The sequence below is a fragment of the Callorhinchus milii genome, unplaced genomic scaffold, assembly GCF_018977255.1.
Source record: "Callorhinchus milii isolate IMCB2004 unplaced genomic scaffold, IMCB_Cmil_1.0 Scaffold2, whole genome shotgun sequence".
NCBI lineage: Eukaryota > Metazoa > Chordata > Chondrichthyes > Chimaeriformes > Callorhinchidae > Callorhinchus > Callorhinchus milii.
Window position 1 is genome coordinate 72,189,983 of NW_024704743.1, and position 16,992 is coordinate 72,206,974.

Below are 16,992 nucleotides of genomic sequence, written 5' to 3' on the forward strand. Positions count from 1 at the left end.
CACTAAACACCATCCTGCATCATGTCTCTCACTGGCTCTCCCCCATCAGTGGTGGGGAGACCTCCAGCCATTCTGCCCCACTCTCTGGAACTCTATCCTGGAATCTCTTTATCTTGCTCCTTCTGGCCCACCTTCAAAACCCACCGTAAGACTTTTCCACCATGCTTCTGGGTATCTACCCCCACCCCTATCCATCCTGTCCTTTGAAACATCCTCCTGATGTGAAAAACGATACATCAATGCCAATTATTCAGAACTTATTAAACCACCAAGTTAAAAATGTGAACATATTGTACTCAAAAAAACATGGTAGATACTGTACTGATTTTCACTGGCATCAATTAGCAGTCTGAATCCACAAAAAGCTAGACAATACATACATCCAGGAATTTCCGGTTCTTCTCCAGTTGTTTTTCCAGAGCAACAATTTGCTGCTGCAGGTCTAGAATCTCAACTTTCTTCTCCTGTTCCAATTCTATGCTTTTGTTCACCTGCTCCTCTAACTCACTTTCCAGCATCTTCACTTGCTTTGCAAAGTCGCCTTGTTCTTTCTCTGCCTGACGCTGCACTTCCCGTTTCTCCTTCATGAGCTTTTCCGTTTCCTCCAGAAGTTCTGAATGCCATTAGAAAAAAAGCATCAAGTGTCATGTTTACAGTAAGAAGACAAACTGTGCAACCACTCCCAAGGTGCTCAATCCTGTAAATAGCATTTCCAGCAGTTTTCCTTTTACTCCCCCATCACCTGCTTCTGCAGCAAGATAAAGAACCACAACCACGGCAAAGCATTTTATATAATCAAACTGTTAGAACAGTGGAAGAAATTTGAACAAATAGTATCCATGTAAGTTAGACTCACAATATGCATCAGTTAGAATTACCCATTATATTTTAGCACTATTACATTGGATTATTTTCTTTTGTTTCCCAATAGTTTTTCTCCTCCAGTTGCCTTCCTCCTTCTCATGAAGCTTCACTAAGGTGGTAGCATTTGAGTCAAAATGTTGAGATTTCAAGCCCCACAATGGACTTGAGCTCATAATCTAGGCTGAAACTTCAGTGCAACACTGAGGGGTGCCGTATTGTCAGAGATGAAATCTTAAACTGAACTTTTGCCTGCCCATTCAGGTGAATGTTAAAGAGGATCCTTTGAAGGAAGTTTCTCTCTGTGTCCTGGCAACCATTTGCCAAATAAAATGGTAATTCACTTCATGGCTGTATGTGGAAACCTGTTGAGTATAGCATGGCTACTACATATAGGCAACAATTACCCATGAAGTTCCTTGACCTATTTATAGCTTATATTAAATATTTATATATATCCCATATTATATATATTGTTTTTAAAGAGTAGACTCCTTTTCTTCCTTCCGTTGGGTTATATTTCACTAACACTGAATGTTCTCTTATACTTCGTCTAAATGGCCATTATCCATATAAGATCCATGCCGGTGATTGTCAACAAGTTATTTGACTGTTGCGAGCAGTTTAGCCATGGCGTATCCTATCCCCACCCAATATCTACACACTTGCACCTTCCAGCAAGTGTCTGGATGTTTGGATTGTGATCAGAGCAAAAGACTTATCTGTCTTATTTGCCCCTCCTTAACGTAGAGTCACTAACTGAACCAGACACATCAACCAAATCAGCTCAGATGAAGATTTGAATCTACGACTTTAGTGACCCATATAGTTTCATGTTCTCCAGGCAGTACTTTTACCGACTAGATCATGGGGAATGGGATACTAAATATTCTATGGTGCCTGAAAAATGGTTGCCAAGAATAGTAGTCCTATGCCACTATTTCTTTTTAGATTTTAATTTATAAAATTCAATTATCCTATATAATGATAATGCTCACCTGTTACAGAGTGCAACTTTGATTATCCATGAATCTCAATTATTGACCGGGAGAAGGGAGCCTCCACTATGGTGGATAATCAGGATTCCCATTTAGAGGCTGTTTAGGTGTTTATAATTTTACATGCCAATGTTAAAATGTTGGTAAAACAAATTCAATGTATTCAAGAAGTTCCTTAGCATCTTGTGGATGTTGTGTTTAAATCATTCAGAGAATCAAAAAATAATGAGAAGATAAGGTTCCTTTAAAATATCCGTTGCGACAATTATTTGTCTTCATCCATTAAAATGCCTGATATTGATCCTTAAGAACCTATGAATTAAAGGCAATTAGTTCTCTCAGAAGCTCAGGGAATTGATTGGTTAGTATAGCATCACGCCTTTCAATTTATTATAGAGCATCTATCAGCAAATCAAAATCTATTGTAATTGTGTTATTTATTGCAAAAGATACAGATTAGTAGCGATCAGTTAGCCAAAGTAGCAAGAGTCCAGTGAAAAAGGATCAAAATTAATAAATCTCCAATCTCCAAACTATGCAACTTGGCCATGCAATATACAAACACACCTGCTTCTGGTGCTGCACCTGCAGCTTCAACTAGGCCTAGGAGAACAAAAAGGCACAATAATTCATATGCCATCTACAAAGCTTCTTTAACTTACAACATGGTGAGCTATACAGAAAAAAGTATAGCAGAAGAATGCTGTATAATAATGTATTATAACATGAAAAGTTATATTCAGCATGCAATATTAAGCATGAGCATTAAACTATTTAATGAACAACTGATTTCGACAATTGACATATTTCACAAAATTACTTGTTTTTGATAGAACATTGATATTTTATAATACCTCTCGACTACCAGGTAGAAACCAATCTAAAATAGCAACCAAATTAAATGATATTTCAAAATGTAATAAATTCCACAGAATTTTAATGTACTGTTTTCTCCAGATTTTTCATGGAAGTTAAAGCTTTCACCAGTCCTTAGTGCTCAAATCAATCAGTTTGAGGGAGATTTTCTCTTTTAGTTTCAACAAAATTATCAAGCCTTTGTGTTGATTTGGGATCATGAACGGCTTGCACAATGTCTGACTTCCACAGAATATTCATACAAATAAGGCCTCTTTTTAATTTCTTAAAATAAATACATAAAATAAATGAATATTAAAACAGCCTTCTTAGAATGCAACACTTATAATGTATTTAAATAACATCCGATATTTGATTCTCAAGTATGCATAAGAAATTATGATTAGATTTTTAGAGCCAAGCAACATTAATATTCCAAATATGTAGTGAATGCTGTACATGAAACAAAAAATCGCATTATTATAGCAGCGTTAAATTTTCATTAACTCTCACAGTAAGGGTTATTAAACAGTCGAGTCACTTTACAATATATTCTGTGATGTGCTTTGAGACTCTCGAAGATGTGATACAGCGTTATATCAAATGCAAGTTTATTATTATTCAAATACTAAAGCTTCTGTACTCATAATATGGGCTGCTGATTTGTAGTCTCAGTGGTTAACATCTTTGGTTGCAGAGAGGAAGTTCTAGTTTTAACAGACCATTCAAAACTGGCTTATAAATATAAAGCTAACATTCTTTAGAGACTGTATCATAGTTTGTGGATAAAATTTTTTACACATTAGCCACCTGAAGTTTAGAATACTCGGGTCTAAAACCAAAGTACACTTTTATGAAAGAATTTTATCTCATTCTTTTGTGTATTCAGCTGGAAAGAACGTCCCACTAGGTTGAAATGGTTGAACCCAGGTAAAATATTATAACGGAAACTGCTCTGGTCAAGGTCAGAAATGACATCCACCATATGCGACCAGGGCTCCCTCTGCCTCCTCATCCTCCTCGACCTCTCCGCCGCTTTTCACACTGTGGACCATTTAATTCTCTTTCACCGCCTCTCCTCCCACCTCAACCTCCAAGGTTCTGTCCTTGACTGGTTCAGATCCTAACTTTCACACCGCCTCCACTTTTTCTCAGCAAACGGTTTCTCCTCCATCCCCTGCACCGTCTCGTGCGGTGTTCCTCGGGGCTCTGTCCTTGGTCCCCTCCCCTTCACCCTCTACATGCTCCCCCTTGATGACATCATCCGCAGACATGGGGAAAATTTCCACATGTATGTGGATGACACTCAACTCTACCTCTCTGCCTCCACCCTCAACTCCAGGACTACTGGCGTCCTGACCGACTGCCTGTCTGACATCAAGTCCTGGACGAGGGGCAAATTTCTCCAACTCAACGTCAGCAAGACCGAGGCCCTCCTGATTGGCTCACGCCAGCGCCTACGCACCTCGGGCACTGGCAGCATCAGCCTCCACGGCTGCACACTCAACCTCACTAAGCCAGTCAGGAACCTGGGTGTCTTGTTTGACCCTGAACTGTCCTTTCTCCCCCACATCCGCGCCATGACCATCACTGCCTACCACCACCTCCACAACATTGCCAGACTCCGCCACTGCCTCACCCCTCAGGCTGCCAAAACCCTCACCCACGCATTCGTCACATCAAGGCTCTATTATGGAAACTCCCTCCTCATCGGCCTTCCCAACTCTTCCCTTCACAAGCTGCAGATCATCCAAAACTCTGCAGCGCGTGTACTCTCGCACACCAGGCTCCTTGACCCCATCACTCCCACCCTCGCCCGACTCCATTGGCTCCCCATCCCTCAGAGGATCGAATTCAAGATCCTTGTCCTCACTTTCAAGGCCATCCTTGGCCTTGCCCCCTCCTACCTCTCTGACCTGCTGACTCCCTACCGACTGCCCGCTCCCTCCGTTCAGCGGGCTCTGGCCTACTCCATGTCTCCCGCCTGACCCGCCCTACCATCGGTGGCCGAGCTTTCAGCCTCTCTGCCCCCACACTCTGGAACTCCATCCCACGGTCCCTTTGCCTCGCTTCCTCCCTTGCCTCCTTCAAGGCCGGTCTCAAGACCCTCCTCTTCGATCGTGCCTTCAATCACCCTCTCACCTCTCTGTCTTCCATCACCCCACCCCTCCCCCATCCTCAGGTCCTGACCCCTGACTGTCCAGCACCTTGGGACATGAAGGATGCTCTATAAATGTAATTTTGTTGTTGTTGTTGTACTGTGGCTCAGAGACTTTGTACAAGGATGTAATTCTTCAAAGTTGTTTGAACTTTCATATTATTCCAAGTGAATACTCTTCAATTATCCTGGTTACCTTATTATTTGCTCATGTATTATTTATTTCAATTGTTTAATCTTCTTAACTCATTGTTTAACTCATCTTGCTTTTATAGGCTAAAACCTGTCGGGATTTAAACTAATTCAGTTTTTTGAACAGACAGGGGCGTATCGTGAGACCACATAATAATACACAATACCATGGATCAAGTTCTCAGATCTAGTAAGAGGATGCTATACTGAAAGGTTTGCTTTACCTGAAAAGGCAAGATCTAGTTCATAAAATGACAGTTTGCTTATGTGAATTATGTGCACATCTTAGTATAAGAAAAGCTCCCAAAAGATTTGACAAATTTTAACAAGAGACATTTTAGAAGAACAATTTGTTAATAATTCAAACCTGAACACTTAAGCTATTTTAGATACTTTCTGAGCAAACAGAAAGTCATACTTCAGATGACTTTCTGTTTGCTTAGAAAATTATTTACAGTAAATCCTGGAAAGCGCTTAAGAGTTATCCTCCAGAAGATGCTATATCTCCATTATAAGGATTAGTTATTATTTAAGATCACACGTGGCTGTTCCCTTTCTGAAAGCACTTCTCTGATCAGAGTTTGTAGGTCAGTGGCTTTGTTCTTTTGTTGATTCATTTCTCAAATTAATTCTAGAGTGATGCTTATCCTTATGGAGTAACTGGCATGGTGTTACTCAGGATATACTTTACAGGACAACAATAACAACAACAAAATTACATTTGTATAGTATCTTTCATGTCGGGAGGACGTCCCAAGGCGCTGGACAATCAGTGTTTTGGACCCGAGCTGAGGGTTGGGATCGGGGGAGGGTGGAGGGCAGGAGAGGAAGGAGGGTGAGTGAAGTCACAGTTGAAGAGGAGGGTCTTGAGATGGGTCTTGAAGGAGGCAAGGGAGAGGGCGAGGCAGAGGGACTGCGGGATGGAGTTCCAGAGGGTGGGGGCAGGATGGCTGAAGACCCACTCGCCAATGGTGAACCTGAAGCAGACCAGAGCCCACTGAGTGGAGGGAGCAGGCAGGTTGGTAGAGAGTTAGGAGGTCTCAGAGTTAGGGTGGAGCAAGGCCACAGAGGGTTTTGAAAGTGAGGACCAGGATCTTGAACTGTATCCTCTGTGTCAATAACCTAGAAACCATGTGTCCTTTGGTGTTCTTTCGCAAGCTAAAAATCCTCCACAAATTATCAGATTTTAGAGTCATGGAGTACTCTAAATATCAAATGCAAGGATTATTATTATTATTACTTAATACGGCCAGAGAAATAAAAACCCTTTGCACTGCAAATTTTGGAACCTATAAGGCACACATTGCTTTGTTGTAACAGTTTCAGTAAATTCCTTCAGAGCTAAACCAAGTCACTTATGAACAGAGACCAACTGAAGCCAACATAGTTAGAGAAACTTTAGGAATACAGAATACATGAATAATGCTGGAATTATTCTGGTAGCAGGAGCCGAAAATGTAACTTATAACAAAGCAACTGAAAGGGAAAGGTAGGTTATCATTTAGAGAGTGCAACTTCACCAGAACTGAAATATATTGAGATGGAGAATGCTGTATTACCATAACAAGCGAAACACAAGGAAGTTAAAAATGTAAATTGGTCAAAGGAGAGAAAAATGTAAGGTAGTCAGAGTTGAGTTATATATACTGTATCATAGAATCATAGAATTATACAGCGTAGAAGGAGGCCAATCAGCCCATTGTTTCTGTGCCGGCTCTTTGAAAAGAGCTATCCAAATCAATCCCACTCCCCCGCTCTCTCCCCATAGCACTGCAAACTTGTCCTCCCCAAGTATATTAAAAGCGTATATTAAAATATATTCTCAAAATGGCAATGAAAAGCCACCTTGGTTAATTTAACAGGTTAATACGTACGGAGCTCCACAGTTCCAGCACTTTCCTTCATCGCATCTTGTTGCCTTGTGATCAACTCCCTCTCTTGCTGAAGCTGTTGTCTCTCTTCTTCCAGCTCATGCAGACGGCTGCTTGTGTGCTGGAGCTCCTGTTCAAGCTGATGTTGAATCTCAGCTTTCTCTCGAAACTGCTCCTCCAATTTAGCTTTCTCGTCTGTGTAACCATCAATAAGGCCTGAAACGCGCATTTAATGAGTCAAAATAAAATTGTTGGATAATAATAAGCTAAACAAATCAAATATGCTCAGAGGGGGGGAAAAGAGAACAGTTCATTTTAAATACTTAACATTTTATAAGAAAAAGTAGAAATGCAAATTTTGTGAAAATAGGATTCTCTCTGCAAAAAATACTTGAAAAAGGACTTCACAAACGAATTTAGTCAATGACAATCCAGACAACAGAAATTTACATTGATATAGCTCCCTTCACATGGGTCAGCATCCAGGAGAGAGGGAGGATGACCATAGGCATGGTCAAAAAAACGTTCTTCAGATAGGGTTGGAGACAGAGATCTATAGTCTCGGGGTTTAATATGTAAATGCACAGCTGGTGGAGCAGAGGGGTTAAAGGAAGTTCAGGAGTCCTGTAGCTCAGTGGTTAGAGCACTCGCTTTGCAAGCGAGAGACCTGAGTTCAATTCCCGGCAGGGCGAAACCTTGGGCAAGTTTCCTTACTCCACACTCCTAATAATAATCCCTCCAAAATCAAAAACAATAATAAATTGGTCATTTTCAATCTACGACTGTTTGTGGGACATTGCTGTGCGCAATTGGCTGCCGCGTTCGCCCACAAATATACAGTCAATTCACTTTACAGTGTGTTCTGTGAAGCGCTTTGGGACATCCTCCCGAAGTGAAAAGCGCTATATCAAATGCAAGGATTATTATTTAGGAGGCCAGAGCCAGCTAAAGATTGACATAGCTACATAATAGATATGACCATTCAATCAGCACACAATTCTTACTTCCAAAGCATGACATAAGAGCCTCAAGGAATTAAACTTGTCAGGCATTCATGCAAAGGAATCACACGCAAACATATTGTGAAATTTTAAAGGTTATGACTAAACTTTGCAATATGACCCAGACTTGATACAATATATTGTATTATTTTCAGAACGTCAGTATATTTTAGGTGGGGATAGATCATCCCTTTTATATTTCATTCTATTATCTACAAAAGTTCAAATTACTGTTTTCATAATTTATACTTATATATATCCTACTATGATCTGTCAGTTTAGCTCAGTGGTAGTACTCTTGCTCTGGGTGAGAAGGTTGTGGGTTCAAGCCTTATGTCGGAACTTCAAACTCACAGTCTAGGCTGACACTTTGATGAGGTGCTGGGGGTGTTTGCATTGTCAGAGATGACATCCTTTGAAGATAAACTAAGGTCCCACCTGCCTATTCAAGTGGACGTTAAAGATTCTATGGCACTATTCATTAAAGATTCTATGGTCATTTGTTTGATGACTGTTTCTGGCTCATTGCTGTGCATAATTGTACTGCTGCGCTCACCTACAAATACACAGTCACTCCATTTCACAGTAAATCCTGAGAAGCACTTAGAGATGTCTCCCACCCTCGCTCGCCTCCACTGGCTCCCCATCCCCCAGAGGATCGAATTCAAGATCCTCATCCTCACCTACAAGGCCATTCACGGCCTTGCTCCCTCCTACCTCTCCGACCTACTATCCCCCTACTTACCTGCCCGTACCCTCCGTTCCTCTGGCTCCGGTCTGCTCCACATCCCCCGCCCCAACCGCTCTACCATCGGTGGCCGGGCCTTCAGCCTCTCAGCCCCGAGGCTCTGGAACTCTATCCCCAGTGCCTTCGCCGCTTCCTCCCTTTCCTCCTTCAAGGCCGGTCTCAAGACCTTTCTCTTTGACCTTCAGCCTTCAGCTCCCCTCTCGACTCTCTACCCCCTCCTCGCTCCCTCCCTTCCCTCTCCCTGACCATTTCCCCCCTGCTCAGGTCCTGACCCAACTGTCCAGCGCCTTGGGACGTCATCCCGACGTGAAAGGCGCTCTATACATGAAATCTTGTTGTTGTTGTTGTAGTAGAGATGTCCTTCCGACTTGTTAAGACTCTATACCAAATTTTTTACTATGGAAATTATGTTATCTTATGTGAATATTGAGTGGAATGAAAACAATTTGGGACGTTTGCCCATATCAAGCCTCAAGAAGTAATTAATACTCATGGTCTCGAGCAAAGGTAGCATTCACAACAACACTCAGCTAGCTACACCATATTGCATCTTAATTCCTAATCTCAGTTAGTTGATCTCACCTCAGGGAGAGAACCAATTTCACCAGGTTCCCATTGATAACTTACCTAAAGACATCCTTCTATATCAAATGCATTTTTATAGCACAGCAAGCCAGATGGTACTCATTCTGGATGCTTTCCTTGATCTTGTGAAACAAAACAGATCCAATCCCCACATTCCCCCCTCCCAATCTTGAAATATCAAGCACAATAATTTTCACAAAGGTCCTGTTACATCAGTACAAAAAAGGGCACAAACTGCATTCTATTAATAGACAAAAATGTGGCTGAACTTGTACAACTGCTCACATGCATATAGATTACATTACAAAAGACTTGGATGTATAAATTGGTTCAAAATTTCGTAGGAGTTTGTCCTAACAATAGACTACTACAAAAAATCTTGTTAAACTCACTGAACCATGAACAAAATTTTAATATTTCTAAGGTAGATCTTGATAGGTAGAATTATTCTCAGTTTTGTATCTGGTTTTGCCGACAGGCAGCCCAGTGGTTAAAGTATCCTTCTTTGGGTAACAAAACTGGAGGGATAAGTTTGGAGGGATAAGGATTTGTATGCAGACAAAGTAATTTTCATGCTATAGTAACCCATTAACAGTGAATCACCATAGTGACTTGCTATGATAATCAACAGAACTGTAGGGGAGTTTTCACTGTAAATCTATTTTCCACAAATGTGATAGATTATTCATGCAGCCCAGTTGGAAAACAAATCTTCAATTCTACCACAAAGTGCATTGCTGAATTTCATTCAAGAAAATGAAGCAGTTTAAAATTAATATTCACCTTCCAACTTTGAATATATTTCTCACTGGCAACTCAGTATTTTATAATCTTTTAAATAAATACAATGTATTTTATTCGCTTCTTAAACTGGCATTATAAGTGCTCAACGACAGACATTATGTTTCTACACTGGAATACAAACATAAAAACTGTTTCTCAAATGTGAATAAAAGGTTTTATTTTAATCTTGACATCCTGGAAATAAATAATAATAATCTTTGCATTTGATATAATGCTTTATCACGTCTTCGAGACGTCTCAAAGCGCTTCACAGAATATGTAAAGTGCTGCATATTTTGTGGGCGAAATGTATTAAAAGTTACTATTTTCTATGGTCTTCACTCAATATGCATACTCTTCCTGATGACTATCTAGACACTATTTTTGGATAGGGATCAGGAAGAGGAATAATATCTGACATTTTCCACCTCAACTCAACAGAACAGGAGCTAATTCTCATGCCCTGAATGTGATCAACTAAGTCAGGACACATTTTCCAGGTTTGTATGGTTCAGTCCTATTCCAGACATTACAAACTGAGCAATGAAGGGGAGATATCCATATAATATAAAATAATTCAGCACCAGGCCACATAAGCCACAAGCTTCTAGGTTTGAATCTCGTTAAACAGAGTTAACTGATCTTAGTGGATTTGCATAGCATGATATTTTTTTCTTTACAATCATGGTTCCTACATAATTTAAGCCATTTTACTATGCATTCTTTTGATATTATTTGTTAAATATAAAACTGTAGATATGAGCAAGCCTGACCATAATTGAAGGCACCACATAATAATAGTCCTTGCATTTGATTTAGTGCCTTATCACGTCATTGAGATGACCAAAGTATTACTTTTTAAGAGTCCTGTAGCTGAGTAGTTAGAGCAATCACCTCGCAAGTGAGGGGACCTGGGTTTGATTCCTGGGCAGGGCGAAACGTTGGGCAAGTTTCCCTACTCCACACCTATTTACCCAGCAGGAAGTAGGTGGATCGCTTTTCTGGGGGTAATAATCCATTCAAAAAAATACTACTGCTAATAATAATTTGGTCACTTAATCCACGACTATTTATGGGACACTGCTGTGTGCAATTTGCTGCTGCGTTTCTTCTACAAAATATCCAGTCAACTCACTTTACAGTATATTCTGTGAAGCGGTTTGAGACGTCTCGAAGACATGATAAGACGCTACATGAAATGCAAGGATTATTTAAGAGATTATTAAACCCAAAAAAGCGATTCGCCAATCGACTAACAACCAGGTTCCTACTTACTACTAGGTAAAGAGGCATGTGGAATAAAGAAACTTGCATAAGGTTTCGCCCTGCCCAGGAATCGGACCCGGATCTTCTCGCTTAAAGGCGAGTGCTCTGAACAATACACTACAGGATACCACTTTATTCCAGGGACCATTAAGATCAAATTGGCTTTAATGGTCCCTGGATACTGTTCCTCAACAATAGGAAAGCATCTAAAGGTTTTAGGAGAGAAGAAAACAAATTGGCATGAAAACACAGGAAGCGCAATGAAACATAATGCTTCAATCATTATTTACAACAACACCGAAATTCCCACTGTGTTAAATTTGTTGCAATGCATCAAAAAGTAACTTTATTTTTATAGTTTCAATGCAGAGGACAGGGGGAATCCATTCGGCCCAGCTTTCAATGGAAATTTCCCCACCTTTTTACCATACCCTTTGGAGAAAAAAAGGCAAAGGTAACCATATTGAGCCTGTTTAATCCATATTGAGCCTTTTATACATGATGTACTGAACCTGCAGAAAAGGCTCAATATGGGTTGAACAGCCTTCTTCTGTTCCTGCACCGATTATTCAAAATAACATTTTGGTTCTTACGGTAAGCAATATTAAAGCAATTTTAAGATATTATTAAGAAAATACCTCTTGGCACAATAATTTTATTATTGTGAATATAGTTCAGTGCTAACAATTTATGATAATTTTCATTGCAAAGATTGAAGTGCTCCAGGACACTACCCCGCATGATGGGCGCTATATAAATGCAAGTTGGTGTTATATTTATTGTCAGTGTACCTTCTGCTTTGTGCAGTGCCAATGCCAGCTGTTCCCTGGCCTTAGTCTCTTCGCTGAGTTGCTCAGTGACTTCCTCTTGGTGCTTGCGGAGGTCAGCAAGCTCTTCTTTCTTTCTGATAGAATCCCGTACGAGTTCTGTTTGCGTGACTCTGGCATGATCAAGCTGCAAAACATTATTCAATTTCTTTTTTACAATTTTTAACAAAACGGTCATATTTTTGATAATCATGTGTATTTACATTAGTTTATGATAGCTAAGACATAAAGTGTGCATTAAGTATTAAGTTGGGCATCTAGTGCAAATGGCATATTCCTTTTAACAACAACAAAATGACATTTGTAAAGCTCCTTTCACTTTGGGAGGACATCCCAAGGCGCTGGACAGTCAGTATTTCAGTATTTTAACAATGAGAAGGAAAGGGAGGTAACATCAAGGGGCAGCAAGGCATCCAACTTCACCATGCAAACTGAAGCACTCACCAAGCAGAGAGATGCTGACTCAGGCACAACGAATGGTTGAAATGAAGAATGATGGCCAACTACACAGGATCAGTATTTATGACCCTTTAGAAATAATTTCTGAAGATGATTTGACTGCCCAAGAAATTGTTGAATATCACAGCAACACGGAAAACACTGAACGCCCCCAATTAAAGTCTAAAAGGGTCAAAAATAAAGTGAAAAAGAAGGAAGCCACTGTTCAGAATGCACGTGGAGCTCCACCACAGACAGCAAACACATTGTCAGAACCTAGGTTTAGAATAGTAGATTATCGTCCTCCTTCTGGTCCTCGTCGACCCTCATCTTATTACCGACTCATTGAGAAATCCAGAGGAACTTAATAGTGAAGTGGAATATGATATGGACGAAGAATATTATGCACGGTTGGAAATGATTAATAAAAAGTGTAAAACTGATGGCTTTAGTGCAAGTTCACAGAATGTGTTTGAGTTCCTGATGAATAAATTAGAGAACGAATCGTACTTTTAAAACTATAATTAAGGAGATCCTCAGTCTTTATTTGATGAAGATGCTGTTTGTTATATATGTTGTATGGATGGAGAATGTCAAAATAGCAATGTAATCTTGTTTTGTGACATGTGTAACTTAGCAGTCCATCAAGAATGCTATAGGGTTCCTTCTATACCTGAAGGACAGTGGTTGGGCCACCGGTGTTTGAGGCCTTCTTAATACGTTGATTGTATTTTGTGCACAAGTTAGGCATCAGGTTCGATCCCCAGCTTTCCTTTCTACCACACATCCGTCCCCTTACCAGGACCGCTTTTTTCCACCTCCGTCACATTGCCCACCTCGGTCCATACCTCACAACCGATGCAGCTGAAACCCTCATCCATGCCTTTGTCATTTCCCGGCTGGACTATTCTAATGCCCTGCTCGCTGGTCTCCCCAGCTCCACCATACACAAAATCCAATTAATTCAAAACTCCACCGACCGGATATTCACCTGCACGGAACTCCGTACCCCCAACACACCAGTCCTTGCCAGGCTCCACTGGCTCACAATCATCGAATGGATTGATTTCAAGATCCTCTCACTTGTTTTCAAATTCCGTCATGCCCTCACATCTCCCTACTTATCCGACCTGCTTACCCCTCACTCCACCACCCGCTGCCTCCGCTTGGCTGGCTCCAGTGTTCTGCTTGTCCTTCATGCCTTCGATTCCACCATCGGTGGCCGTGCCTTCAGCCACTACACCCGAAACTTTGGAACTCTCTCCCTCAATCCCTCTGCCTTGGCCCCTCATTCCCTACTTTCAAATCCTGCCTAAAAAGCTTCCTTTTTGATCGTGCTTAAATGTTGAGTAACGTTGTAATGTTGAGTGCTCCCCCGTCCCTCTCCCCCTGGCTCGTTGTCAGACTCTGCCACTGTGAAGCACTTTGGGACGCTACACCATGTGAAGGGCACTATATAAATGCAAGTTTTGTTGTTGTTATTTTGTGCCCAGATGAAGGTAGTACTTTCAAGAAGACAGATGATGGTCAGTGGGGACCAGTTGTGTGGGCACTGTGGGTGCCTGAAGAAGGGTTTGCAAACACAGAGCCCATCGATGGTGTTAAAACATTCCTGCGGCTAGTTGGAAATTGATGTGCTACCTAGTGCTTGCATCCAGTGCCCGAAGGCAAATTACTAAAGAGCATTCAATATAGCTTGTGCTCAGCAGGCTAGTTTGTACATGAAAATGGAGCCCATTGAAGAAACCGCACCCAATGGAGCAATAATATTCAATGTGAAAAAACTGCTTTCTGTGCTGCACACTCTCCTTCTGGATGTGTGAAGACCACTAAACATTTATGAGGCAGCTGAAATGAAAAAATGGCACATGTAGAAAAGACTCGCATAACAAGGCATCTGAAACAAAGTGTGAATCCGGGCAGAAGGTAAATAAGACTAGGAAACTCTCAGCCTAAAAATGTACTGCTGTACCTCCAGTATCTGCCTGATGTATTCAGCCAGTACAAAGACATGTATAAGTGTCTTTAGAAACCTGATGAATAATTGCATGTGCTTTATTTGGAAATTTGAAAAGTAAATGTCATAACAACTGCCTCAAAATACGAAACTTGCTTGCTTCATGTTCCCCTTCTACCCACCCCATCATCAGCTGGTGGGCTTTCAGCCTTTATTCCTCACTGTCTGGAACTCCATTCAGAGTCTCTACGACTTGCTCCTTCCTTACCTTGTTCAAGGACGGTCTCAAAACCTTCCTCTTTGTTCACCCTTCATCACCAATCCCCAGCTCAGGTCCCAGTCAGTAATGTTGACTGCTTTGAGACAACTTTCCAATGTGAAATGTGCTATATAAATGTTTCACAATGGAAATTTATGAAGATACCGAGGTCCTTCCTTCCACTTATAAAGAACCTGGGACTTTGTCCTACATTGATGGTTAACTGTGTTTGGGTTGATAAATTCAATATGGAAATTATATGGTCTAAGTAAAAAAAATACAAATTTATATTTATGTGGAGCCTTTCATGTTGAACTTACTTCAGTTAAAAAATATACAATATTTTTCTCTCATAAATGTAGTAATATTTGAGTAATTGATGGGGCAAGAAATATTGCATAATTGTAAAAATACTAGAATATTGCCATTAGCTATATAAATGCATGTTACCTGATACTCTGTTCAGTATTCTGTATATATTTTTAAAGACATTTAACTCTTCTGTATTGATTCAAAAGAAAATAGTGGTTTAGAAATAGACCAATCCATTGTGTAGATGAGTCATAGATTAATTTAAAAAGGTAATAATAAATTGGTCACTCAATCCACAACTGTTTGTGGGACACTGCTGTGCGCAATTGGCTGCCGCATTTCACCCACAAAATATAGTCAATTCACTTTACAGTATATTCTATGAAGAGCTTTGAGACGTCTCGAAAACAAGATAAGGCTCTATAATTAAATGGAAGTAATAATAATAATCCTTGCATTTGATATAGCACTTTTCACGTCGGGAGGACGTCCCAAAGCGCTTCACAGAATACACTGTAAAGTGAATTGACTGTATATTTTGTGGGCGAAACGCGGCAGCCAATTGCGCACAGCAATGTCCCACAAACAGTCATGGATTGAAAATGACCAATTTATTATTGTTTTTGTTTTTTGGAGGGATTATTATTATAATTATATCTAATATGTTTGGGTATTGTGTCTGAACATTAGGCAAAATGGTAAATGTAAATAGTTCAAAGATGATTAGATATGGACTATACTACTGGTCAATAAAAATGTGGCATATAAATGGTTACTCTACCTGATAGAGAACAACTTTGAGAAATGAATAAAGATGACATTTTAATTAAAAGTGGACTGTAAAAATGCAATTTCTTTATTTACTGCAGCATCACGCTAGCTGTTACCTAAATATTATAGTCAAAGGTAAAGTGCTACGTATCAGAAGATGTGGAATGCTTTTAAATCACCAGCAATGTATGATTCATTAAAAAATGAATCATACGAGTGCAGCTATTAGTAATGTATACTGTGAATTGTGCAATATTAAATAAATATAGTAGTTACTTTAAAGAATCCTGAAAGACTCTTGACCATCAGACAATTTAAGTAAACTTTGCTTAAGTTTAAATGATGACCTTAATCAATTTTATGGCCATTTTAATAGATTTTTTTTCAAAGTATGACTGATTAAAAGCACTCTTACAGTCTAAAGAGATCATATAACTTAATTTGGCAAAAGCCAGTATAGCATAACTTATTAAACAATGGATGTAGCAGCGTAGGCAGAAGATACTATTTACTTGACTCAATAATTGATGGAAGCTCTCCCATATCACAATGTATATACTTATATGGGCTACTTGGTTTGAGTTTCAAATGCACCAGTGTTTAACATCACTTTTATAATCTAAGGTGCAACTTTTTATTGAGATTGAATAACATCAATAATTGTGTACATTAGCAATCATTATTGAATGCTCTTTATAAAACCCAAATTGCAAAAAATGAAGATTAATTTTAAATACTTTATTTTTAACCTTTGTATTTTATAGTAAAAGTTGATAAAGCTGTATTCATATGCAAACAAGACCAGAATTAACTATATTTAATATAATTTAAATTCTTTGGGTCTGATTTAGACACAAATACTTGATATATAAAATCTGTAGTTAATTTTTTTTCAAGAAAAAAAAGGTTCCTCTGATAAGTTTAGCTGCATGTAAGCATTTAAAATGGGTTGAGCAAAACTTTCACAGGCAACAGAACTTGTATTAACTTTGGTTACTTATAAATGTGAACAGATAATTTTTAAATTATTTTCCACCTCCCCTGACTCCACTGGTTTCCCATCACACAGAGGTTGCAGTTCAAGATCCTGGCCCTCACTTTCAAAGCCCT

At 39.7% G+C, this 16,992-nt stretch overlaps 1 protein-coding gene across 5 annotated transcripts in view; it reads right to left on the reverse strand.

The window, feature by feature from the left end:
• akap9 (A kinase (PRKA) anchor protein 9) overlaps positions 1 to 16,992 on the reverse strand; it is a 118,592-nt gene that overhangs the window by 33,237 nt on the left and 68,363 nt on the right. For 4 of the 5 annotated variants that reach the window (XM_042332271.1, XM_042332270.1, XM_042332268.1 and 1 more), the window contains 4 exons: positions 12,110 to 12,272; positions 6,939 to 7,151; positions 2,427 to 2,462; positions 381 to 613 (listed from right to left, as the gene is read on the reverse strand). In XM_042332271.1, the coding sequence (XP_042188205.1) occupies positions 381 to 613; positions 2,427 to 2,462; positions 6,939 to 7,151; positions 12,110 to 12,272 (645 nt within the window). The remainder of the gene's footprint in view (positions 1 to 380; positions 614 to 2,426; positions 2,463 to 6,938; positions 7,152 to 12,109; positions 12,273 to 16,992) is intronic. The other variant, XM_042332269.1, reaches the window with a different exon arrangement.